The sequence below is a fragment of the Oncorhynchus masou genome, chromosome 6 (genome assembly GCF_036934945.1).
Source record: "Oncorhynchus masou masou isolate Uvic2021 chromosome 6, UVic_Omas_1.1, whole genome shotgun sequence".
Classification (NCBI taxonomy): Eukaryota; Metazoa; Chordata; class Actinopteri; order Salmoniformes; family Salmonidae; genus Oncorhynchus; species Oncorhynchus masou.
The window spans coordinates 38297609-38322746 of NC_088217.1; the positions used below are offsets into that span (position 1 = coordinate 38297609).

At 44.4% G+C, this 25138-nt stretch overlaps 1 protein-coding gene across 1 annotated transcript in view; it reads left to right on the forward strand.

Annotated features, from left to right (window-relative positions):
- LOC135541604 (rho guanine nucleotide exchange factor 10-like protein) overlaps positions 1–25138 on the forward strand; it is a 160846-nt gene that overhangs the window by 31220 nt on the left and 104488 nt on the right. The window contains 2 exon segments of the mRNA XM_064967913.1: positions 13358–13485; positions 18717–18817. Coding sequence (XP_064823985.1) covers positions 13358–13485; positions 18717–18817 — 229 coding nt within the window.

Here is a 25138-nt window from a genome sequence, read left to right on the forward strand (position 1 = left end):
CCACCCCAATACTTACTATATAACACCATCGCAATACTTACTATATAACACCACCCCAATACTTACTATATAACACCACCCCAATACTTACTATATAACACCACCCCAATACTTACTATATAACACCACCCCAATGCTTACTATATAACACCAGCCCAATACTTACTATTTAACACCACCCTGCCCCACTACTTAATATATAACACCAGCCCACTACTTACTATATAACACCACCCCACCCAACTACTTAATATATAACACCACCCCACTACTTACTATATGACACCACCCCACTATTTTCTATATAACACCACCCCAATGCTTACTATATAACACCAGCCCAATACTTACTATATAAAACCACTCCACCCCACTATTTACTACATAACACCACCCCACTACTTACTATATAATCCCAGCCAACCTCACTACTTACTATATTACACCAGCCCACTACTTACTATATAGCACCACCCCACTACTTACTATACAACACCACCCCACTACTTACTATATAACATCACCCCACTACTTACTATATAACACCACCCCACTACTTATTATATAACACCAGCCCAATACTTACTATATAACACCACCCCAATACTTACTATATAACACCACCCCACTACTTACTATATAAAACCACTCCACCCCACTATTTTCTATATAACACCACCCCACTACTTACTATATAATCCCAGCCAACCTCACTACTTACTATATAACACCACCCCACCCCACTACTTACTATATAACACCACCCCACTACTTACTATATAATCCCAGCCAACCTCACTACTTACTATATAACATCACCCCACCCCACTACTTACTATATAACACCACCCCACCAAACTACTTACTATATAACACCACCCAACTACTTAATATATAACACCAACCGACTACTTGCTATATAACACCACCTCACTATTTACTATATAACACCACCCCACTACTTACTATATAAAACCACTCCACTACTTACTATATGACACCACCCCACTATTTTCTATATAACACCACCCCAATGCTTACTATATAACACCAGCCCAATACTTACTATATAACACCACCCCAATACTTACTATATAACACCACCCCACTACTTACTATATAAAACCACTCCACCCCACTATTTACTATATAACACCACCCCACTACTTACTATATAATCCCAGCCAACCTCACTACTTACTATATTACACCAGCCCACTACTTACTATATAGCACCACCCCACTACTTACTATACAACACCACCCCTACTTACTATATAACATCACCCCACTACTTACTATATAACACCACCCCACTACTTACTATATAACACCAGCCCAATACTTACTATATAACACCACCCCAATACTTACTATATAACACCACTCCACCCCACTAATTACTATATAAAACCACTCCACCCCACTATTTACTATATAACACCACCCCACTACTTACTATATAATCCCAGCCAACCTCACTACTTACTATATAACACCAGCCCACTACTTACTATATAGCACCACCCCACTACTTACTATACAACACCACCCCACTACTTACTATATAACACCACCCCACTACTTACTATATACTATATAACACCACCCCACTACTTACTATATGACACCACCCCGCTATTTTCTATATAACACCACCCTAATACTTACTATATAACACCACCCCACTACTTACTATATGACACCACCCCACTATTTTCTATATAACACCACCCCAATACTTACTATATAACACCACCCCAATACTTACTATATAACACTACCCCAATACTTACTATATAACACCACCCCAATACCTACTATATAACACCACCCCAATACTTACTATATAACACCAGCCCAATACTTACTATATAACACCACTGAACCCCACTACTCACTATTTACAATATAACATCAGCCCCCCCCACTACTAACTATATAACACCACCCCACCCCACTACTTACAATATAACACCACCCGACTACTTACAATATAACACCAGCCCACTACTTTGTCAGGATTTGGCCAGGGTTGTTCCGGGTTTTGGTCACTAGATGCCCCCATTGTGCTTTTTGACCTTATGTTTTTTCCCTTGATTCCCATTATTATTTGCACCTGTGCCTAGTTTCCCCTGATTGTATTTAAACCCTTAGTTTCCCTCAGTTCTGTGCTCTGTGTTTGTATGTTAGCACCCAGCCCTAGTGTTCTGTGTATTCTTGTCGATTCCGGTGGACGCTCTTGTGGAATTCTGTTTTTGTTTTTTGAGTATTTCTTGAGGCTTTTTTGTGCTATACCTACCACCTTTTGGATTTGCCATTTTGTATTGAAGGACTTCTCCTTTTTACTTTATTAAATACACCGTCTTAAGTACTGCTGTGTCTGCCTCATCTTCTGGGTTCTGCTGACTATTCGTGGCTCAGTTGGTTAAGTGACTGTTTCTCACTCCGGAGACCCAGGTTCGCAACCGGGTCCTGACAGAAACACAGAGCCAAAAACGAACCCAGAGGCAGCCAGTTCCCAGGGCCTTTTTGCCATGCTGTCCCACCACCAGGAGACTGTCCAACGCCACGAAGCCGCCCTGGTTCAGCAAGAGGCCTTAATGGCTAGACATTCTCATCTTCTGTCGGAGATGCTGACTTCCACTAAGCAAATATCTGATCGTCTTACCCCGGCAACAGTTCCCGTCCCAGTACCTCAGATTCACGTACCCATGGCAGTTAACCCCCTGGCTGAGCCTCGTCTTCCACCTCCCCAACGGTTCTCAGGTGATCCAAGTGCTTGTAAAGGGTTTCTCACCCAATGTTCTCTCTCCTTTGAGCTACAACCCTCGTCGTTTCCCACCGACCGGTCTAAGATCGCTTATATCATCACCCTGCTGTCGGAAAAAGCCCTAGCCTGGGCTACTGCTGTGTGGGATGCCCATAGTTCCTGCTGTGCCAGCTACTCTGCCTTTGCTGAGGAATTCAAACGAGTGTTTCAAGGCCCAAGCAGTGGTTCTGACTCAGCCAAACAGCTCCTGACTCTCCACCAAGGTTGGCGCAGCGTGACGGACTATGCCATCCAGTTCCGCACGGTGGCAGCAGCGAGTGGTTGGAACAACGAGGCGCTCACGGTGTGCTTTCTGAAAGGCCTTTCCGACACTATCCAAGATGAACTGGCCACTCGGGAACCACCGGACAATCTCGAGTCCCTGATCAAGTTGGCCTCACGCATTGACCAGCGTCTGAGAGAGAGAGAACTCAACCGTAGACCTCTAGCCCCTATCAGTCCCAGCTCCGAGTCCCCACCTTTATCCTCGCTGGCTCCACCGGAACCCATGCAGATTGGACGCATCTCCCAGGCTGAGAGAGACCGCCGGATGAGGGAGCGACGCTGTCTATATTGCGGCAAACCGGGCCATTTCCGTTCCACGTGTCCCGGGCTCCAGGGAAACGCTCTGTCCCGTACAGACCGGGGGAACTGTAACGGGAAACATAACCTCCTCCCATCCGTCCAACTCCCGTCTGCTCATTCCAGTCACCCTCTCCTGGGACAACCACAAGCTTCACCTTCAAGCCTTGGTAGACTCTGGAGCCGCAGGTAACTTCATGGATGGTGTCTGGGCGAAGGAGAATGGCGTTCCCTCTGAACCTCTAAGTGAACCCATGAGGGTCACTACATTGGATGGAAGCCCTTTGGGATCTGGACTTGTCACTCATGTCACTACCTCCTTGCGACTTTCAGTTTCACAACACCAGGAATTGATGAACTTTCATTTGATCTCCTGTTCCGAGTTCCCTCTCGTCCTTGGATACCCCTGGCTTCACAGCCATAACCCTCACATCGACTGGTCTGTGGGCACTATCAAGCAGTGGGGTCCTACGTGCCAAGCTACTTGTATTTTCCAGAATTCCCGAGTTCTACTCCCGAGTCTTTAGAATCCATCGACCTGACCCGAGTTCCCGAGTGTTACCATGACCTCAAACTGGTGTTTAGCAAACAGAGGGCCACCATGCTACCACCCCATAGACCTTACGATTGCCCCATCGACCTGTTTCCGGGCACTTGCCCCCAGGGGTCGGATCTTTTCCCTATCTCCACCCGAACGAGCTGCTATGGATACCTACATCAAGGACGCTCTGGAAGCAGGCCTCATGCGTCCATCCACCTCCCCGGCGGGAGCAGGGTTTTTCTTTGTGGCCAAGAAAGACGGTGGATTACATCCTTGCATCGACTACCGGGGACTCAATGCCATAACCGTCCGTAACCGTTACCCGCTACCCCTTATGGCCACAGCCTTCGAGCTGCTCCAGGAAGCAGTTGTTTTCACTAAGCTTGACCTGCTAGATGGTCTCTTTTCTTCAATCGATTCCAGTTTATCCTCACCTATCGGCCCGGGTCGAAGAATCTCAAACCGGATGCCCTGTCCCGAGTCTACGCTCCTGCCATTCGAGATGACACGGACATGCCTGTCCTTCCTGCTGCTAAGATTGTGGCTCCGATCTCGTGGCAAGTTGAGGATACCGTGAGACGTGCTCAAGCTAGCGAACCGGACCCGAAAGGAGGTCCTGCCAATCGGTTGTTTGTCCCCAAGGCAGTGAGGACTCAGGTCCTTCTGTGGGGGCACTCCTCTCGCCTCACCTGTCATCCGGGCGTAGGTCGCACCTTGGAGTTCATCCAGCGTAAGTTCTGGTGGCCTACCATAAGAGAAGACGTTGCCACTTTCGTCAATGCCTGCCCCGTGTGCTGCCAGGGCAAATCTTCTCACCTCCGCCCTCAAGGACTCCTTCACCCTTTACCTGTTCCCCACAGACCCTGGTCCCATATCTCATTGGACTTTATTACTGGACTTCCTCCATCCCATGGCAATACTACTATCCTAGTCATAATCGACAGGTTTTCAAAGGCGGCCAGGTTCGTCCCTCTGACTAAGTTACCTTCTGCCAAGGAAACGGCTGAGTTGGTTATTAATCACGTGTTCCGAGTCTTCGGCATTCCTCAAGATATGGTTTCTGACAGAGGTCCCCAGTTCGCCTCAAGGTTTTGGAAGGCCTTCTGCCAACTCATGGGGGCTTCTGCCAGTCTATCTTCAGGGTACCATCCGGAGTCCAATGGCCAAACAGAGAGGATGAATCAAGAGCTGGAAACCACCCTCCGATGTATGACTCGTGACAACCCGTCCACATGGTCATCCTTTATTGTTTGGGCCGAATACGCGCACAACACCTTGCGCTCCTCCTCCACTGGTATGTCCCCGCACGAGTGTCAGTTTGGCTATGCTCCTCCATTGTTCCCGGACCAGGAGGCAGAAGTCAGAGTGCCTTCAGCCTTGAATTTCGTCAGACGCTGTCGGCTTATGTGGAGGAAGACCCGTCTTAATCTTATGCGTTCCTCACAGAGGTACCAACAACAAGCCAACAGACGTCGCCGTCCCGGGCCTACCCTGCGCCCCGGCCAGAGAGTCTGGCTCTCCACAAGAGACTTACCACTACGGGTGGAGTCTCGCAAGCTGTCCCAGAAATACATCGGTCCCTTCAAGGTTGCCAGGAGAGTTAACCCAGTTTCTTATCGCCTACACTTACCCAGATCCCTTAAGATTAATCCCACATTTCACATTTCATTGTTAAAACCTGTTGGTTTTTCTCCCCTTGTCCCGGCAGACAGACCTCCCCCTCCGCCTCGTGTCATTGGAGGCCAGCCGGCTTATACCGTCCATCGGATACTGGATTCCCGCCGGGTGCAGCGGTCCTGGCAGTATCTGGTGGACTGGGAAGGCTACGGTCCCGAGGAGCGCTCCTGGGTTCCTGCCAAAGACATCCTGGACCCTGACCTCATTCGTCAGTTCAGGGCCCTCCACCCTGAGAGAGCTGGTAGGAACGTCAGGAGCCGTTCCTAGGGGGGGGGATTCTGTCAGGATTTGGCCAGGGTTGTTCCGGGTTTTGGTCACTAGATGCCCCCATTGTGTATTTTGACCTTATGTTTTTTCCCTTGATTCCCATTATTATTTGCACCTGTGCCTCGTTTTCCCTGATTGTATTTAAACCCTTAGTTTCCCTCAGTTCTGTGCTCTGTGTTTGTATGTTAGCACCCAGCCCTAGTGTTCTGTGTATTCTTGTCGATTCCGGTGGACGCTCTTGTGGAATTCTGTTTTTGTTTTTTGAGTATTTCTTGAGGCTTTTTTGTGCTATACCTACCACCTTTTGGATTTGCCATTTTGTATTGAAGGACTTCTCCTTTTTACTTTATTAAATACACCGTCTTAAGTACTGCTGTGTCTGCCTCATCTTCTGGCTTCTGCTGACTATTCGTGGCTCAGTTGGTTAAGTGACTGTTTCTCACTCCGGAGACCCACGTTCGTAACCGGGTCCTGACATACTTACTATGTAACACCACCCCAATACTTACTAAATAACACCACCCCAATAAATACTAAATAACACCACCCCACTACTTACTATGTAACACCACCCCACAACATACTATATAACACCACCCCACTACTTACTATATAACACCACCCCACTACTTAATATATAACACCACCCCACTAATTACTATGTTAAACCACCCCACGACTTACTATATAACACCACACCGCCCACTACTTAATATATAACACCAGCCCACTACTTACTATATAACACCACCCAACTACTTAATATATAACACCAGCCCACTACTTAGTATAAAACACCACCCCAATACTTAGTATATAACACCACCCCAATACTTAGTATATAACACAACCTCACTACTTACAATATAACACCAGCCCACTACTTACTATATAACACCACCCCACTACTTACTATATAACACCACCCCACCCAACTACTTAATATATAACACCACCCCACTACTTACTATATAACACCACTCCGCCACACTACTTAATATATAACACCACCTCACTACTTACTATATGACACCACCCCACTATTTTCTATATAACACCACCCCAATACTTAATATATAACACCACCCCAATACTTACTATATGACACCACCCCACTGTATTCTATATAACACCACCCCAATACTTACTATATAACACCAGCTCAATACTTAATATATAACACCACTCCGCCACACTACTTAATATATAACACCACCTCACTATTTACTATATAACACCACCCCACTACTTACTATATAACACAACCCCACTACTTACTATATAACACCACCCCCTACTTACTATATGACACTACCCCATGATTTTCTATATAACAACACCCCAATACTTACTATATAACACCACCCCGCCCAACTACTTACTATATAACACAACCCACTACTTACTATATAATAGCACCCCACTACTTACTATATAACCCCAGCCAACCCCACTACTTACTATATAACACTACTCCACCCAACAACTTACAATATAACACCACCCCACCCCACTACTTACCATATAACACCGCTCCACCCAACTACTTACTATATAACACCACTCCGCCCCAATTCTTAATATATAACACCAACCGACAACTTACTGTATAACACCACCTCACTATTTACTATATAACACCACCCTACTACTTACTATATAACACAACCCCACTATTTTCTATATAACACCACCCCAATACTTACTATATAACACCAGCCCAATACTTACTATATAACACCACCCCACTACTTACTATATGACACCACCCTACTGTATTCTATATAACACCAACCCAATACTTACTATATAACACAACCCCACTACTTACTATATAACACCACCCCCTACTTACTATATGACACCAACCCATGATTTTCTATATAACAACACCCCAATACTTACTATATAACACCACCCTGCCCAACTACTTACTATATAACACCACCACAATACTTACTATATGACACCACCCCACTGTATTCTATATAACACCACCCCAATACTTACTATATAATACCACCCCACTACTTACTATATAACACCACCCCACCCAACTACTTAATATATAACACCACCCCACTACTTACTATATAACACCACTCCACCCCACTAATTAACATATAACACCACCTCACTATTTTCTATATAACTCCACCCCAATACTTACCATATAACACCACCCCAATACTTACTATATAACACCACCCCAATTCTTACTATATAACACCACCCCACTACTTACTATATAAAACCACTCCACCCCACTATTTACTAGATAACACCACCCCACTGTTTTCTATATAACACCACCCCAATACTTACTATATAACACCAGCTCTATACTTACTATATAACACCATCCCAATACTTACAATATAACACCAGCCCACTACATACTATGTACCACCAGCCCACCCCACTACTTACTATATAATCCCAGCCAACCTCACTACTTACTATATAACACCAGCCCACTACTTACTCTATAGCACCACCCCACTACTTACTATATAACACCACCCCACTACTTACTATATAACACCACCCCACTACTTACTATATAACACCACCCCACTACTTACTATATAACACCAACCCACTGTTTTCTATATAACACCACCCCAATACTTACTATATAACACCAGCTCTATACTTACTATATAACACCATCCCAATACTTACAATATAACACCAGCCCACTACATACTATGTACCACCAGCCCACCCCACTACTTACTATATAACACCAGCCCACCCCACTACTTACTATATATCACCAGCCCACCCCACTTCTTACTATATAACACCAGCCCACCCCACTTCTTACTATATAACACCAGCCCACCCCACTTCTTACTATATAACACCAGCCCACCCCACTGCTTACTATATAACACCAGCCCACCCCACTTCTTACTATATGACACCACCCCACTAATTACTATGTAACACCAGCCAACCCCACTACTTACTATATAACACCACCCCACTAATTACTATGTAACACCAGCATACCCTACTACTTACTATATAACACGCTGCCTCACTACTTGGTGTAGGAATGCTATAGCAGACATACTTGGTATACACAGCCCAAACCCAACATGTTGTTCTACTATAGTATTTATTGCATCACATCATAGCCCATGCTGAGTTACTCAGAAAAGCCTACATCCATATTACCTTCTTCAAAAATGTGAACTGCAGCCTGACCTCCAAAACAATGGTCTTTACTTTAAAGAGATTTAATTTGCATCTTGACACATTTTTTAATAAAGCTGATAAGTCAAAATAATGCTTGCACTCATAAAGTGATTTCTTTCTTCCACAACCCAACTATCTACAGGTCTGAACACTGAGAACACAGAATGCTTTGATTGGATATTGAAAATGCATGAACAGTGTTATTTTGTTAAATGCAGGGCATTGTACAACAACAAACATGATAGTTATGATAGATGATAGAGAGGAAGACATTTGAGGAAGACATTTGGGGAAATTTATTTCTGGGAACATTCACAATGAAATTCAAAATGGAGAATTAAAATGCAATTAAAATGTGATCATATACAGTGGGGCAAAAAAGTATTTAGTCAGGCACCAATTGTGCAAGTTCTCCCACTTAAAAAGATGAGAGAGGCCTGTAATTTTCATCATAGGTACACTTCAACTATGACAGACAAAATTAGAAAAAAAATCCAGAAAATCACATTGTAGGATTTTTAATGAATTTATTTGCAAATTATGGTGGAAAATAAGTATTTGGTCAATAACAAAAGTTTATCTCAATACTTTGAAATATACCCTTAGTTGGCAATGGCAGAGGTCAAACGTTTTCTGTAAGTCTTCACAAGGTTTTCACACACTGTTGCTGGTATTTTGGCCCATTCCTCCATGCAGATCTCCTATAGAGCAATGATGTTTTGGGGCTGTTGCTGGGCAACACGGACTTTCAACTCCCTCCAAAGATTTTCTATGGGGTTGAGATCTGGAGACTGGCTAGGTCACTCCAGGACCTTGAAATGCTTCTTACGAAGCCACTCCTTCGTTGCCCGGGCGGTGAGTTTGGGATCATTGTCATGCTGAAAGACCCAGCCACGTTTCATCTTCAATGCCCTTGCTGATGGAAGGAGGTTTTCACTCAAAATCTCACGATACATGGCCCCATTCATTCTTTCCTTTACACGATCAGCTGTCCTGGTCACTTTGCAGAAAAACAGCCCCAAAGCATGATGCTTCCACCCCCATGCTTCACAGTAGGTATGGTGTTCTTTGGATGCAACTCAGCATTCTTTGTCCTCCAAACACGACGAGTTGAGTTTTTACCGAAAAGTTATATTTTGGTTTCATCTGACCATATGACATTCTCACAATCTTCTTCTGGATCACCCAAATGCTCTCAAGCAAACTTCAGACGGGCCTGGGCATGTACTGGCTTAAGCAGGGGGACACGTCTGGCACTGCAGGATTTGAGTCCCTGGCGGCGTAGTGTGTTACTGATGGTAGGCATTGTTACTATGGTCCCAGCTCTCTGCAGGTCATTCACTAGGTCCCCCCGTGTGGTTCTGGGATTTTTGCTCGCCGTTCTTGTGAACCCATTTTGACCCCACGGGGTGAGATCTTGTGTGGAGCCCCAGATCGAGGTAGATTATCAGTGGTCTTGTATGTCTTCCATTTCCTAATAATTGCTCCCACAGTTGATTTCTTCAAACCAAGCTGCTATTGCAGATTCAGTCTTCCCAGCCTGGTGCAGGTCTACAATTTTGTTTCTGGGATCCTTTGACAGCTCTTTGGTCTTGGCCTTAGTGGAGTTTGGAGTGTGACTGTTTGAGGTTGTGGACAGGGGTCTTTTATACTGGTAACAAGTTCAAACAGGTGACATTAATACAGGTAACGAGTGGAGGACAGAGGAGCCTCTTAAAGAAGAAGTTACAGGTCTGTGAGAGCCAGAAATCTGGCTTGTTTGTAGGTGACCAAATACTTATTTTCCACCATAATTTGCAAATAAATTCATTAAAATCCTACAATGTGATTTTCTGGATTTTTTTTTTCATTTTGTCTGTCATAGTTGAAGTGTACCTATGATGAAAATTACAGGCCTCTCTCATCTTTTTAAGTGGGAGAACTTGCACAATTGGTGGCTGACTAAATACTTTTTTGCCCCACTGTAAAAGCTACACATCTTTCTGGAATCACCAATTGATAACAGCATAAATACATTTGATATCCCCATGGGGGATCCTAATAAAATACCAAAAAATATCAAAAACAGAGAATCAGAGATGTGACAGATTTGAGGGCTATCTCCTGAAGAATGTGGTGCCTCTCTCTCCTGCAGTGAGCTCTGTTGTGTTCAAATCAGGACACCGACCAGTAGCCACAATCACATTAAAGCTACTGTACATAACACAGTCACAGTATACTCCAGCAATCTCCAAAGAGCCTCTCAGTGGAAAGGTGGCATTTTGGATCTCTATTTTTTTAAGGTGGAGTAAAATGGGCTTTACGCCATATTATTGATTTCACACTCCACCCAGTTATAATATAAATGTCCACCAAACAAATATAGGAAATGCTTCCGCATGGCTCATTGACTTCATAAATTGATTTGATTCTTACAGTATGACTGGGGGGACTTAACTGTAAAAGTGGTGTAGGAGATGTAATGTGTATGACGTATTTGATGGTATAAAGTGCTTTGCCGTGGGTTGATGAAAAGGTCTATAAATCAAAGCAGTTTTATGAGGAAGGGGTGGAGGGTTCTTTTCATAGAGAGTGTAAGTAAACTCAGCAAAAAAAGTAACATCCTCTCACTGTCAATACCGTTTATTTTCAGCAAACTTTACATGTCTAAATATTTGTATGAACATAACAAGATTCAACAACTGAGGCATAAACTGAACAAGTTACCTCAGATATTTGACTGAGAGAAATGGAATAATGTGTCCCTGAACAAAGGGGGGGGGGTTCAAAATCAAAAGTAGCAGTCAGTATCTGGTGTGGCCACTGCATTAAGCTGCATTAAGTACTGCAGTGCATCTCCTCCTAATGGACTGCACCAGATTTGCCAGTTCTTGCTGTGAGATGTTACCCCACTCTTCCACCAAGGCACCTGCAAGTTCCCGGACATTTCTGGGGGGAATGGCCCTAGCCCTCACTCTCCGATTCAACAGGTCCCAGATGTGCTCAATGGGATTGAGATCCGGGCTCTTCACTGGCCATGGCAGAATGCTGACATTCCTGTCTTGCAGGAAATGACGCACAGAATGAGCAGTATGGCTGGTGGCATTGTCATGCTGGAGGGTCATGATAGGATGAGCCTGCAGGAAGGGTACCACATGAGAGAGGAGGTTGTCTTCCCTGTAATGCACAGTGTTAAGATTGCCTGCAATGACAACCAGCTCAGTCCGATGTTTCTGTGACACACCACCCCAGACCATGACGGACCTTCCACCTCCAAATCAATCCCGCTCCAGAGTACAGGCCTCGGTGTTACGCTCATTCCTACGATGATAAACGCGAATCCAACCATCTCCCCTGGTGATACAAAATCGCGACTCGTCAGTGAAGAGCACTTTTTGCCAGTCCTGTCTGGTCCAGCGACGGTGGGTTTGCACCCATAGGCGATGTTGTTGCTGGTGATGTCTGGTGAGGACCTGACTTACAACAGGCCTACAAGCCCTCAGTCCAGCCTCTCTCAGCCTATTGCGGACAGTCTGAGCACTGATGGAGGGATTGTGCGTTCCTGGTGTAAGTCAGGCAGTTGTTATTTCCATTCTGTACCTGTCCCGCAGGTGTGATGTTCGGATGTATCGATCCTGTGCAGGTGTTGTTACATGTGATCTGCCACTGCAAAGAGGATCAGCTATCCGCCCTGTCTCCCTGTAGCGCTGTCTTAGGCATCTCACAGTACGGACATTGCAATTTATTGCCCTGGCCAAATCTGCAGTCCTCATGCTTCCTTGCAGCATGCCTAAGGCATGTTAACGCAGATGAGCAGGGACCCTGGACATCTTTCTTTTGGTGTTTTTCAGAGTCAGTATAAAGGCCTCTTTAGTGTCCTAAGTTTTCATAACTGTGACCTTAATTGCCTACCGTCTGTAAGCTGTTAGTGTCTTAACGGCCATTCCACAGATGCATGTTCATTAATTGTTTATGGTTCATTGAACAAGCATGGGAAACAGTATTTAAACCCTTTAAAATGAAGATCTGTGAAGTTATTTGGATTTTTACAAATTATCTTTGAAAGACAGGGTCCTGAAAAGGGGAAATGTATTTTTTTGCTGAGTTATGTCAGTACTGTCCATAAATATAAAGGTGTGAGTGCAAGCATGAGATATGAATGTTAGCTTGTGAATGTACACAGAAGTGCATCATGTAGGAGTCGAAAGAAGAATATCGTGCACATGGGAGTATGTACTGTAGCTATATTTTCTTGTCACAGCAGAATGTTCTTGTGTGTTTGTGGATCATAGAACCTGAACACGACTGTGGCCCAGGACTGGTGTCTAGCTCTACAGAGACTCATTCGGATCAAGGAGGATCAACTTCAGAGTGCCAACAAGTGCCGCTTACGCCTGCAGGTGCCTGGGAGACCAGACAAGTGAGTATTACATCAATATTACTGGGCCTTGTGTTAAAGTCATACTGTAGTACCACCCAATGTGTAGAATTCATCCATTATCTTCACACTTGTGTGATTTTACGATTTAAAGACGACAAATTGAACTGCAAGGGCTTGTTTTACAGTGCCGTCATGACTCCACAAAATGGGTTGCTGGAGAAATTGCCTCATCCATAACTCGGAAAACAGACCATCACACTCAACACTAAAAGAGAATGACCGGTGACAAACATTTAAATGTGCCTGGGCGCTAACGTTATGATGATGCAGGAGCCTGACGTTGCGTCCGCTTAACCTCACTGAGCACATTACCTGGCATTACGCTCAGCCAGTGTTAAAAGCCTGACACCATCCCTGCCACAGCTGGCTGGCAAATTAGAGGTGTGCACCGCAATTGGTCATTAACTGATCGTTCACATATTCACTTCCTTGAGAACGCAAATGGAATGACAGCATTTGCCATGTTATTTTCATGGAGTTCCATTCATATTACAGGTATAGCTAGTATTGTGTGTTTTTCATTTGTTCGGACAGAATTTAAAAAAAAAATTAAAAAGCCATTGTAGTTCAGCTCAAGGACACACAGAAAGTGGTCTTTGACTGACAGTTAATTTTGCCATTTTTAGATATACTAAATCTAAAGGCTCCATAATGGGAGCTTCTATAATTCTCTCACACTGTGATGAGTCTGAATGTGCTTATCGTAATGTGCTCAAGTGGCTATGGACTCAGCTGAGAGTAGAGGAGGAGGATAGAGAATGAAGACAGATTAGAGTGGGAGTCGTGCTGTGGCTGCTAGTGTGTGGAGGATGAGAGGGGGAGGAGGGGAATATTATGAGCTGGGAGGGAAAGAGACCTTGATCCACCTCCACAACATAAACGGGGCAAGGCAGGGTGACAGCAGTGAGGGCCTAAATGTACCCATCCAACCTAAATTGACAGCTTGAGCAGCAGAGCACTGCAGATTGGTACCCATACCCCCCTCTCTGTGGTGCCACACTGGGCCTGCAGGGCCAAGCTGCTTTCTCAATGTTTGGTGGAGCCAGATGTCATGCATACAAGAAAGTCCCAGCATCCCCGTTGAAGAGTACCACATCCCCTTGGTCCCATTGATAATGTCATGAGCAGCAGCATGGACCAGGGAGGGAGACCCCCGTACCCCATCTCTGTGGGTTGTATCAGATAGTGTAACATTATTTGTTTGTAGCAGCCAACAGACCTCATTCTGCCACACAGAGAAGCAGGTTTCTACAATGTAAAGTGGGGGAAATGCTTTGAACAAGTAGAGTACTATACAGACCTGGACTCCAGTGTAGAGTGTAGTGATGGTTATAGTATATTGTGAAGAGAGGCATGTGATAAAGTAATAAAGAGAGAGAGAGCTGAGCAGGGTCTGATAGCAGACTAATTGTTGCTGGAGGCTGGGTGGTTGCTTGGCCGGCAGGGCTGGCTGTTGAGGTGGCAGGCCCAGCAGAGTGCCTTAGGGCTTGGGTATGGTAGTGATTGGTGGGGGTTGGGGGGTGACAGTTGGCGCGGTGGGCGCCTCAGCCCTTCTGACACGACCCAGGGTGCAATGGTGGCATATTGCAGGAGAGAACAGAGGGTAGACTAGTACACCTCTCTCTTTCTTTCTCTCTTTTTCTTTCTCTCTCTCTGTGTGTCTCTCTTGTTCTTGGCATCTTGCTCTCTGTGTCTCGCTCCCTGTATCTCGCTCTCTGCCTCCTTTCTCTCTTTTCTCTCTTTTCTCTATTTTGTTCTCTCTTGTTTTCTCTCTATTCTCAATCTTGCACACACGTTGATATACAGTCTTGCTCTGTCTCTGTGAGAGTGGTGGAGGGAGAGTGGGTCCACAGCAGGGTCCCCCTTTACTGAGTCGGTCCCCTCCTGTCATCCTGGGAGAGATCCCAAACAAGCAGCCCATCACAGCCCCCATTCCCTCCATCCCTCCACGCAGAGCAGGTTACCTCCCTTCCCTCCATCCCTCCACACAGAGCAGGTTACCTCCCTTCCCTCCATCCCTCCACACAGAGCAGGGACCTCCCTTCCCTCCATCCCTCCACGCAGAACAGGGACCTCCCTTCCCTCCATCTCTCCATGCAGAGCAGGGACCTCCCTTCCCTCCATCCCTCCACGCAGAACAGGGACCTCCCTTCCCTCCATCCCTCCATGCAGAGCAGGGACCTCCCTTCCCTCCATCCCTCCACACAGAGCAGGGACCTTCCTTCCCTCCATCCCTCCACGCAGAACAGGGACCTCCCTTCCCTCCATCCCTCCACGCAGAGCAGTGACCTTCCTTCCCTCCATCCCTCCACGCAGAACAGGGACCTCCCTTCCCTCCATCCCTCCACACAGAGCAGGGACCTCCCTTCCCTCCATCCCGCCACGCAGAGCAGGGACTTCCCTTCCCTCCATCCCTCCATCCATGCATGGCACGTGCATCATTCACTCCCCTCGCAATGAGCAGCTAAGTTGTGACTTTCCCCGTCTAGCCAGGTCTGGTCTAGGCACACTGATGCTCCCACAGGACCTCTCAGTGTCTGTCCACTCTTTGTGCATTAATGTCACATGTGTGCCTCAGCAGTGACCAGCAGCCATACATCAGCCCGGGTCTGGGCTGTGGGTCGGGTACTTGCTCCACTCTATTCCGCCATCATGCCCGTGCCTACTTCCCCGTGCTGCCTGTGTACCAGCACATCTGCGCCTGTCAATCAGGCGGTGGGAGGACTCCAAGTCTGTTCTGATTAGCATGTTTGGAGCAGCGTGAGCGTCAAGTATTACCCTCCCTGGCATTCTGATGAAGTGACCAGTTTCATTCTCATCTTTCTCCCCCTCTCCCTCCCCTCTTGCTTCATCTCTCTCTTTCCTCAGCAAATTGCTTCTTCTGTATTTAAGCAGTGAAGGGTATGAATTACATCTCTGTGTGAAAGCCCCACTTTTTCAACATGTCAAATAATTTGGAGATCTTACTCACATCTTTCTGTCCTTGTCTTTTCTCACGCTCTCACTCAGTCTGAGCAAGCAGGTATGACAGAAGCAGCTTTGAGAGAGCGAGAGAGAGAGATACGAGTCACTGGGGATGTGTACTGCTGTTGTATCTTTTATCACTCAACCTGAAGCAAGTAGTATCTGTGTCCTTGTTTATTCATGTAGAACAGAGGAAAAACTAACATTTAAGACAAGTATTGCATAGAGACCGCAAGGATGAGTGTCAGCAGGAGGAGTTGGTGAATGTAAAACTGTGTGCCATTGTTGAGAGGTAACATGGTAGCGCAATCACAGCTGCTGATCTCAGAGTGCTGAGCCACTACTGGAGGCCTATGACCTTTAAAAGTTCCACACTGAGCTCCCCCTGTTCAATGATCACATTATTCCCACATTCAGGCCCAGAACTGTCAGCTTTTACCTAGGGTGTAAGAGGCATGTCGGGGGCCAAGAGGCGAGGAGCAGGGGGGCGGAGTGGGGATTCTGGCCTGTTAATCCAGCTCCCTGGCTCCTTCTTTGTGTGTTAGCAGTTTATGCTCCCTCTCATCCCTTCTCTTATCTGATCTGGGCGTCTCTACCTTCAGGGTCCAACGGCGCATGCCGTATCATCTGACCTTTACATCACTTCCACCATCCTGATTGAAACAGGGGGAGGTGAAATGTGCTGTTTGTTACGGCTCTGTAGTTACAGGACTCTTACTCCTTCAAATCAAATCAAAGTTTATTGATCGCATCCAAGGTTTAGCAGATGTTATAGCAGGTGCAGAGAAATGCTTATGTTCTGGTTCCTAACCATGCAGTAAAATGTAGTACACAAATTGTTATAATATTTTTGTTTAAATAAAAATCAAGAAACGTCGGAACAAATGTAATTAACTACCCAGGTAGCACTGTAACAGTAATCCAAATGCAATCTATACGTACAGTATATACACCGGATGAATTTACACACAATTTACTAAGAAGGAAATGTACAGCAATATATATATTAGAGTGAGCTATGTAAAAAATCAAGTATATAAATGAATGTGTGGTGTGTATAAACAGTGTAATTAAACTATTAGAATGAGCTATGTTGAGAATACACTATGTTCAGTTTAATGTCTCTATAACATGGGACAACAGCGAGTGTGTGTGTGTGTATGTGATAGCTTGTGTGTGTGTGAGCAGTGTGCATCACCTGGTAGATGGCTAGTGATGGCTGTTCAACAGTCTGATAGCTTGGCAATAGAAGCTGTTGTTTAGTCTCTTGGTCTTGGCACTAATGCACCTGTACTGTCAGACAGTAGCCAAGTGAACAGTCAGTGGCTCGGGTGACTGAGGTCCGCAATTTCTTCAGGTTGTAGAGGCGCTGTTCTTCACCAGGGTATCAGTTTGGTGAGACCATTTCAGGTCACCAATGAAGGGCACACCGAGAAACTTGAAGCTTTTGACTCTATACACTGCGGCCCCGTCGGTGAGGATGGGGGTATGCCCCCTCGTCTGTCTCCTGTTGTCTACAATCAGTTTCTTTGTTTTGCTGATGTTGAGGGAGAGGTCTCGACATCTCCTCCCTTTCCTTCTCCTCCTCGTCATCCTGTCCCCAGAAGTACCTCTACAGGAGAGGTTGCATTCTTATAGTACAGTAGAATATCTACAGTATGTCTTTATTAATCCAGAAGGGGGTTTGTTTACAACATGTGTAAAATAGATAGGCCTACATCATTGAATAGTCTCATACGACTAAGCTTCCAAATAAAAAGCAGACCAGAATTTCATAATCACATAATGAAACCATATCACAATCCCATGGCATATCCAAACATACATCCATAAAACAGACCAGTCTGCACAGTGTCCTGGTTTTGGGAAACTAAGGACCATAGACCTATATCTTATATGACACTACGCAGACCTAAAGAGAACTTGCATTTTTTGAATTTCAGTTTGAAAGTCTGAAAAAGCACCTAGAACCTTTTCCGCGCTCTGTGTGGACTGTCACTGAGAAGGAACAGGCCTTTTGCAGAGCATTTGTATGTGATATTTGTCTTTATTCATTGATTTGCTCTATGGAGCGCGATACCATTATTCCTACACTCATGGCTCTTTTCCGGTGCAGTGAATGACCCATAAAACACAGATGGGCTTTTAGCTGCTGCTTTCTGTAAACAGCAGAACAATGGCCCTGATGAGGTCCCCACAGATCATGAGTCAGTTGTTTTAACTTGTGTGTGTGCATTCCCCCACAGGTCGGGACGTCCCGTCAGCTTCATGGTGGTTTTCAACACTCCCAGCCCCCTCAGCAAGATCTCCTGGGTCAACCGGCTGCACCTGGCCCAGATTGCGCAGCGTGAGTACTACATTACATGACCTTTCCTTACCCTTACTGAAACAAAACACCAGTTACATAAAACAAGCTGCAAAATACACACAGTGAATTGATTTCTATGGTGTTGTTTAGGCTTTATAGAGTAGTAGTTATAACATTTCACTTACAAATCCTTGCAAAAGAGTAGGTGGTTAAGGCAGCTGTGTTCCTGCTAAGGCACTTTCTGGTTTGTTTTACAGTTATTGGCTCAGCGAAAGTCTGGTGTTATGTGCTACTGAATCACGTTAACCAAAGACGTCCCCCAGGGATAATGTGTTCTGTATAATGTGTGCTTGGCCTCAGAGGCTAGGCCATATTGAGCTGAGCATGAAGGTACACACACAGTCTGAGACTGCATCAGCACTGGTCCCTTTCCAGCAGGGAGCAGCACTGTGATTTTCTTTCCTACTGCCTCCCCCTCCAGTCTCCCCTTCCCCACTCCCCACTACCTATAGCCTGGCTCTATAACCGGAGTGAATCCACCCAGTGATGCTGGAGGCCATCCATTGGGAGGTTTATCAAAGCGCGCTCTGAGCAACTGACACGGGGCTAGCCAGCCAGGGCTACTACTGTACATGATATTAATCTGATTTGCCATGGTGAAACTAGCTCCCCCCATCACTCCCCCCACCACTTCCCCCTGACTCACCCAAACACACATGCACACATACATACACTACTCATGGTTTTGTGTCTATGGTATTGCTCTCTAAGCGTCCTGATAGCGTGTTACTTGGGCCGGCACTGTATTTGGGCTGCTTAAATCCCAGAGGCCGCTGGCTTCACAGTAAGCTCCTGTACACAAATCTGTAAAGGTTTCAAAGGAAGTTACTGGAACCAGATTAAACACCACAACATGAAATGCATTTTACAGATGAGCAGCCAGAGATGCAATTGAACATCATCCTGTTGTGGTGGTGAGGAATACCCAGCCCCAGGGACAACTTGCAAAAGGATCGATAGGGCCAGGACTAAGTCTACTGTTATGTGTTATAGGCTAAAGTAGTCATGTCTGTTTGGCTATCTATCCACAGTGTTAGTTTCTGTAGACATCTGCATATCTCTCTGTCCTCAGAAATGCCAGTGAAAAGACCACTAGAGTGGATCTCTGCGTGGTGCTGCAGATCTGTGTCTCACAGTGGGGCACGAGGTAGTGTGCTGAATATGTCAGTGCTGGAGTACGTCTGTAGGCTCTCCAGCAGAGCCCGTGGGGTGTTGTCTGACTGTCAGAAAGGCATCAAAACATCAGACAGGGCGGATACTTTCAGCTGAGTATACCACAGGACAGCAGCATCCACAACACAGCGGTGCTGATAAGGACAGGTGATCTATTGAAATTACTTAGCTTCTACAGTAGCAATCATAGCTTAAACAGATAACTTCAAAAGTATTGTGACAGTGACACATGAAATGATACAATGATTATGAGGGTAAAGTGCTGTCAGCTTTAATATAAGGGTACTTTCATCCATATTGGGTGAACCGTCTAAAAATTACAGCATTTTATGTACATAGTCCTCCCATTTTAGGGAACCAAAAGTATTGGGACAAATTCACTTATGTGTATTAAAGTAGTAAAATCTAAGCACTTGGTCTCATATTACTAGCACACAAATGACTACATTATGCTTGTCACTCTACAAACTTGTTGAATGCATTTGCTGTTTGTTTTGGTTGTGTTTCAGATCATTTTGTACCCAATAGAAATACTGTAAATGGTTAAAAATGTATAGTGTCCTTTTGGAGTCTCCTTTTTATTGTAAATAAGAATAGAATATGTTTCTAAACACTGCTACATTAACATGGACGAAATGCAAAGCCAAATTACTCTCAAAATACATTTTAGAATTGTTCTCGAAAGCTTTAGTCTATGTAGTATATTCTCAAGCCCATTACCGTACAAACAATATGGTTTTGTTAGACAAGCTAGGACAAGAGTGTGGAAATGTGGTTTGTTTGGTATTTTGATTTGAATTGTTTCCTCCCCTTACCCAACTTTTGCCAAGTGTTTGTATTATCCGGTTATTACTTGGGAAGCGAATGTTTTTGCAGAATAGATTGGTTGCACAACAACAAACCACCCCAATGCCAATCTCACGATGCTTCTCAAGCTCAAGTTATTGGAAATCTTTTAATGGTGATGAGCAAATAACGAAGTGGTTGTTGCGGTTTAAGTGGAAAGATCCCCAAAACACAGATAGCAGCTAGCCACTCAGTGAGAGGGACAAACATTTCCAAAAGCCTATTAAAAGTACAATATTAGGAATGTTTTTAATATAAAACATTATGACCTGCCATAAAATATTCTCTCCATCACTTCACCTGCCTGTATGCACTCTATATCCACTTATTTTTTCTGGGTTCCTTATTCCTTATACTCAGTATTGCAGTAGTTACATATAGAATAGGTTTATTACTGTAGGACTGTATATTTAGACCTAACATACACTACAAGTCCAAAAGTATGTGGTCACCTCTTCAAATTAGTGAATTTGGCTATTTCAGCCTCACCTGTTGCTGACAGGTGTATAACATTGAGCACACAGGGGCGGCAGGTAGCCTAATGATTAGAGCGTTAGGCCAGGTTACTAGATTGAATCCCCAAGCTGACAAGGTAAAAATCTGTCATTCTGCCACTGAGAAAGGCAGTTAATCCATTGCTCCTAGGCCGTCATTGTAAATAAGTATTTGTTCTTAACTGACTTGCGTAGTTAAGCAAAGGTAAAAAAAAACCCCAGCTATGCAATCTCCATAAACAAAAATTGGCTGTAGAATGTCACGTACCGAAGAGCTAAGTGACTTTCAACGTGACACCATCATAGGATGCTACCTTTCCAACAAGTTCGTCAAATTTCTGTCCTGCTAGATCTGCCCTGTTCAACTGTAAGTGCTGTTATTGTGAAGTGGAATCGTCTAGGAGCACAATGGCTCAGCTTGAAGTGTTAGGCCACATAGGCTCACAGAATTGGACCGGCGAGTGCTGAAGCTCGTAGCGTGTACAAATCGCCTGTCCTCGATTGCAACACCCACTAACGACTTCCAAACTGCCTCTGGAAACAACATCAGCACCAGAACTGTTCATCGGGAGCTTCATGAAATGGGTTTCCATGGCCGTGCAGCCGTACACCATGCGCAATGCCAAACGTTGGCTGGAGTGGTGTAAAGCTCGGAGCCATTGGACTCTGGAGCAGTGGAAATGCGTTCTCTGGTGTGAAGAATCACGCTTCACCGTCTGGTAGTCCGATGGACAAATCTGGGTTTGGCGGATTCCAGGAGAACGCTACCTGCCCCAATTCATAGTGCATACATTTTGGTGGAGGAGGAATAATGTTCTGGGGCTGTTTTTCATGGTTCAGGCTAGGCCCCTTAGTTCCAGTGAACGGAAATCTTAAAGCAACAGCATACAATAACATTCTAAGCGATCCTGTGCTTCCAGAACAGTTTGGAGAAGGCCCTTTTCTCTTTCAGCATGACAATGCCCCCATGCACAAACTGCGAGCCAGGCCTAATCACCCAACATCAGTGCCCAACCTCACTAATGCTTTTGTGGCTGAATGGAAGAAAGTCCCCGCAACAATGTTCCAACATCGAGTGGAAGCCTTCCCAGAAGAGTGGAGGCTGTTATTTCAGCAAAGGGGGAACCAACTCCACATTAATGCCTATGATTTTGGAATGAGATGTTAGATGAGCAGGTGTCTACATGCCTATGGCCATGTTGTGTTCTTACACTTTATACAAAATATGACAATGTCAAAGTGAAAAGAAAATCCTACAAATCTTTACAAATTACTAAAAATTATATAACTAAAATAGAGTCGTTGCATAAGTATTCACCCCCTTTTGTTTAGGCAAGCCTAAATTAGTCCAGGAGTAAAATATGGCTTAACAAATCACATAATAAGTAACATGGACTCACACTGTGTGAAATAATAAGGGTTGACATGATTGCCCTGTTTATACACAACATCTGTAAGGTCACACAGTCAAGTATTGAATTTCGCGCACATATTCAACTACATAGACCAGGGAGCTCATCCATAGCCTCACAAAGAAGGGCAGTGATTGGTAGATGGGTAACAATAACACATCAGACATTTAAGATTTATTTAAGCATGGCAATTTAATAATTATTCTATGGATTATGTATTGAACCACCCAGACACATCAAAGACACAGTTGTCCTGAACTGAGATGCAGGACAGGAAGGAAACTGCTCAAGGATTTGACCATGAGTTGATTTTAAAACAGCTCGTTGAACGGTTAAAAACTGAGAATGAATCAACAAAATTGTAGTGACTCCACAATAATGAGTGAAAAGAATAGGATAGGAATATACAGAATAAAACTCTTCCAAAACATGCATCCTGTATGCAACAAGGCACTAAAGTAATACTGGGGGAAAAAGTAATGGCAAAGGAATACACCTTTTGGACTAAATGCTAGGCCTTATGTTTGGAGAAAATCCAACACATCGCTGAGTAACTGAAATTGAAGCATGGTGTGGTGGCGGCATCATGGTATGGGTATGCTTGACATCGACAAAGACTGACAAAGACTGATTCAAATTAACGGGATGGAGCTAAGCACGTGCAAAATCCTAGAGGAAAACCTGCTTCAGTTTTCTTTACACCAGACCTATAACATAAAGCCAAATCTATCCTGGAGTTGCTTACCAAGAAGACTGAGTGACAAAGATTTGACTTAAATCTGCTTGAAAATATATGGCAAGACTTGGAAATTGCTGTCCAGCCATCATCCCCAACACCTTGACAGAGCTTGAGGAATTTAGAAAAGAATAATGGGCAAATATTGCATTATTCAGGTGTGCAAAGCTCTTAGACTTACCCAAGAAGACACAGCTGTAATCGCTGCAAAAGCTCTTTCTAACATGTATTGGCTCAAGGGGCAAATACTTATCTAATCAAGGTACTTTTTATTAGTGTTAATACAATTTAGGATAACAAAAATCCATTTTGACATTACAAAATATTTTGGGTAGATCATTGACAACAAAAAAAGACAATTAAATATATTTCAATCCCACTTTGTAACAACATAAAATGTGAAGAAATCCAAGGGGCTACTTATGATAGGCAATGTAGGTTAAAACCCATTGAGACATTTTTGAGGCTACAGTGTGAACAAAATGGATTTGCATCAACCCGGCCAGGATGTCAATTACATGTTAATTGCATTACACCCCTACTTTGCTTTCCCATTTAACCAAATGTAATTACAATAAGGGAGTTGTTGATGTAATTTCACGGATGGCCTGCCGTCACTAGGCTCTCCTGTCATTTCATGGTCATTTCTATTTCAATCAGGAGTTGAACTCTACTCAGCTGTATCCTGTATGGACAGAGAGGGGTGTTTTGCTCCAAAATGTCTCCAAATGGCTGATGCCCCAAATAGCAAACACTCGAATGCATCATTTAGTGAGCTATTAAACATCACAAAGCTCATTTTGGAGCCAGACTCAGCCTTGTAGCTACCAGTGTTTATGTTATAACCCCCCATTTATATAACACACGTATATCCCTCAGGTATGCTTTCATGTACACTCCTTACTGTACCGCACAGAATACGCTTTAGTGCCAATTTGCCAAATGCTATCCCCAAAGTGTACTTTCAAAACACATCAATCACATCTCATTGCTTACACTTAAGCTACATGAACATAATTGTTTGCCTGACGTACAACTTTAAGCACATTAATAGCATGATTTGTCTTGTAGCGTAGCTCTTTGTCTTGGGCACATACATTATATATACAGTAGGAATGTCTGACAGATATGAAAAGTTTGTTGATGTAGAGGATGTGTCCAGCAGTAAGGCCTTACACCACAGACAATATAGAACAGATGCCTCCAGTAAAAACAACGTTGAGAGCTTGGGCTGATAAGGTTCTGTCTGCAAAAATATCATTCTGAGATATTGGCTATAAAGTTCCAAACCCTTATTGGTTTGAATGGTGACAGCAATTTTTGTCTTGTATTCTTTTGTACTTAATAACATGAATTGGGGTATTTAGAATACAACATAGGTAGAGAACATTGAACAGAACAAGGCTATGTCAATAATGACATTTTGCCAATTATAACCGTATAGTCCCAAGCTCTCGAATTGTGTCACCTTGGGACCACATGTCCACAATTGCCCAACAGTGGTGCTGCAGCACACTCAGAACTCAGGAAAGCTACGTGTTCCGCAGTATCTCCTATTCCACTTCAATTGGGACTACTGTTTCTAAGAGGGTCCAACAATAACATTGCCAGACACATAGCCTAAGAATTATTAATAGGT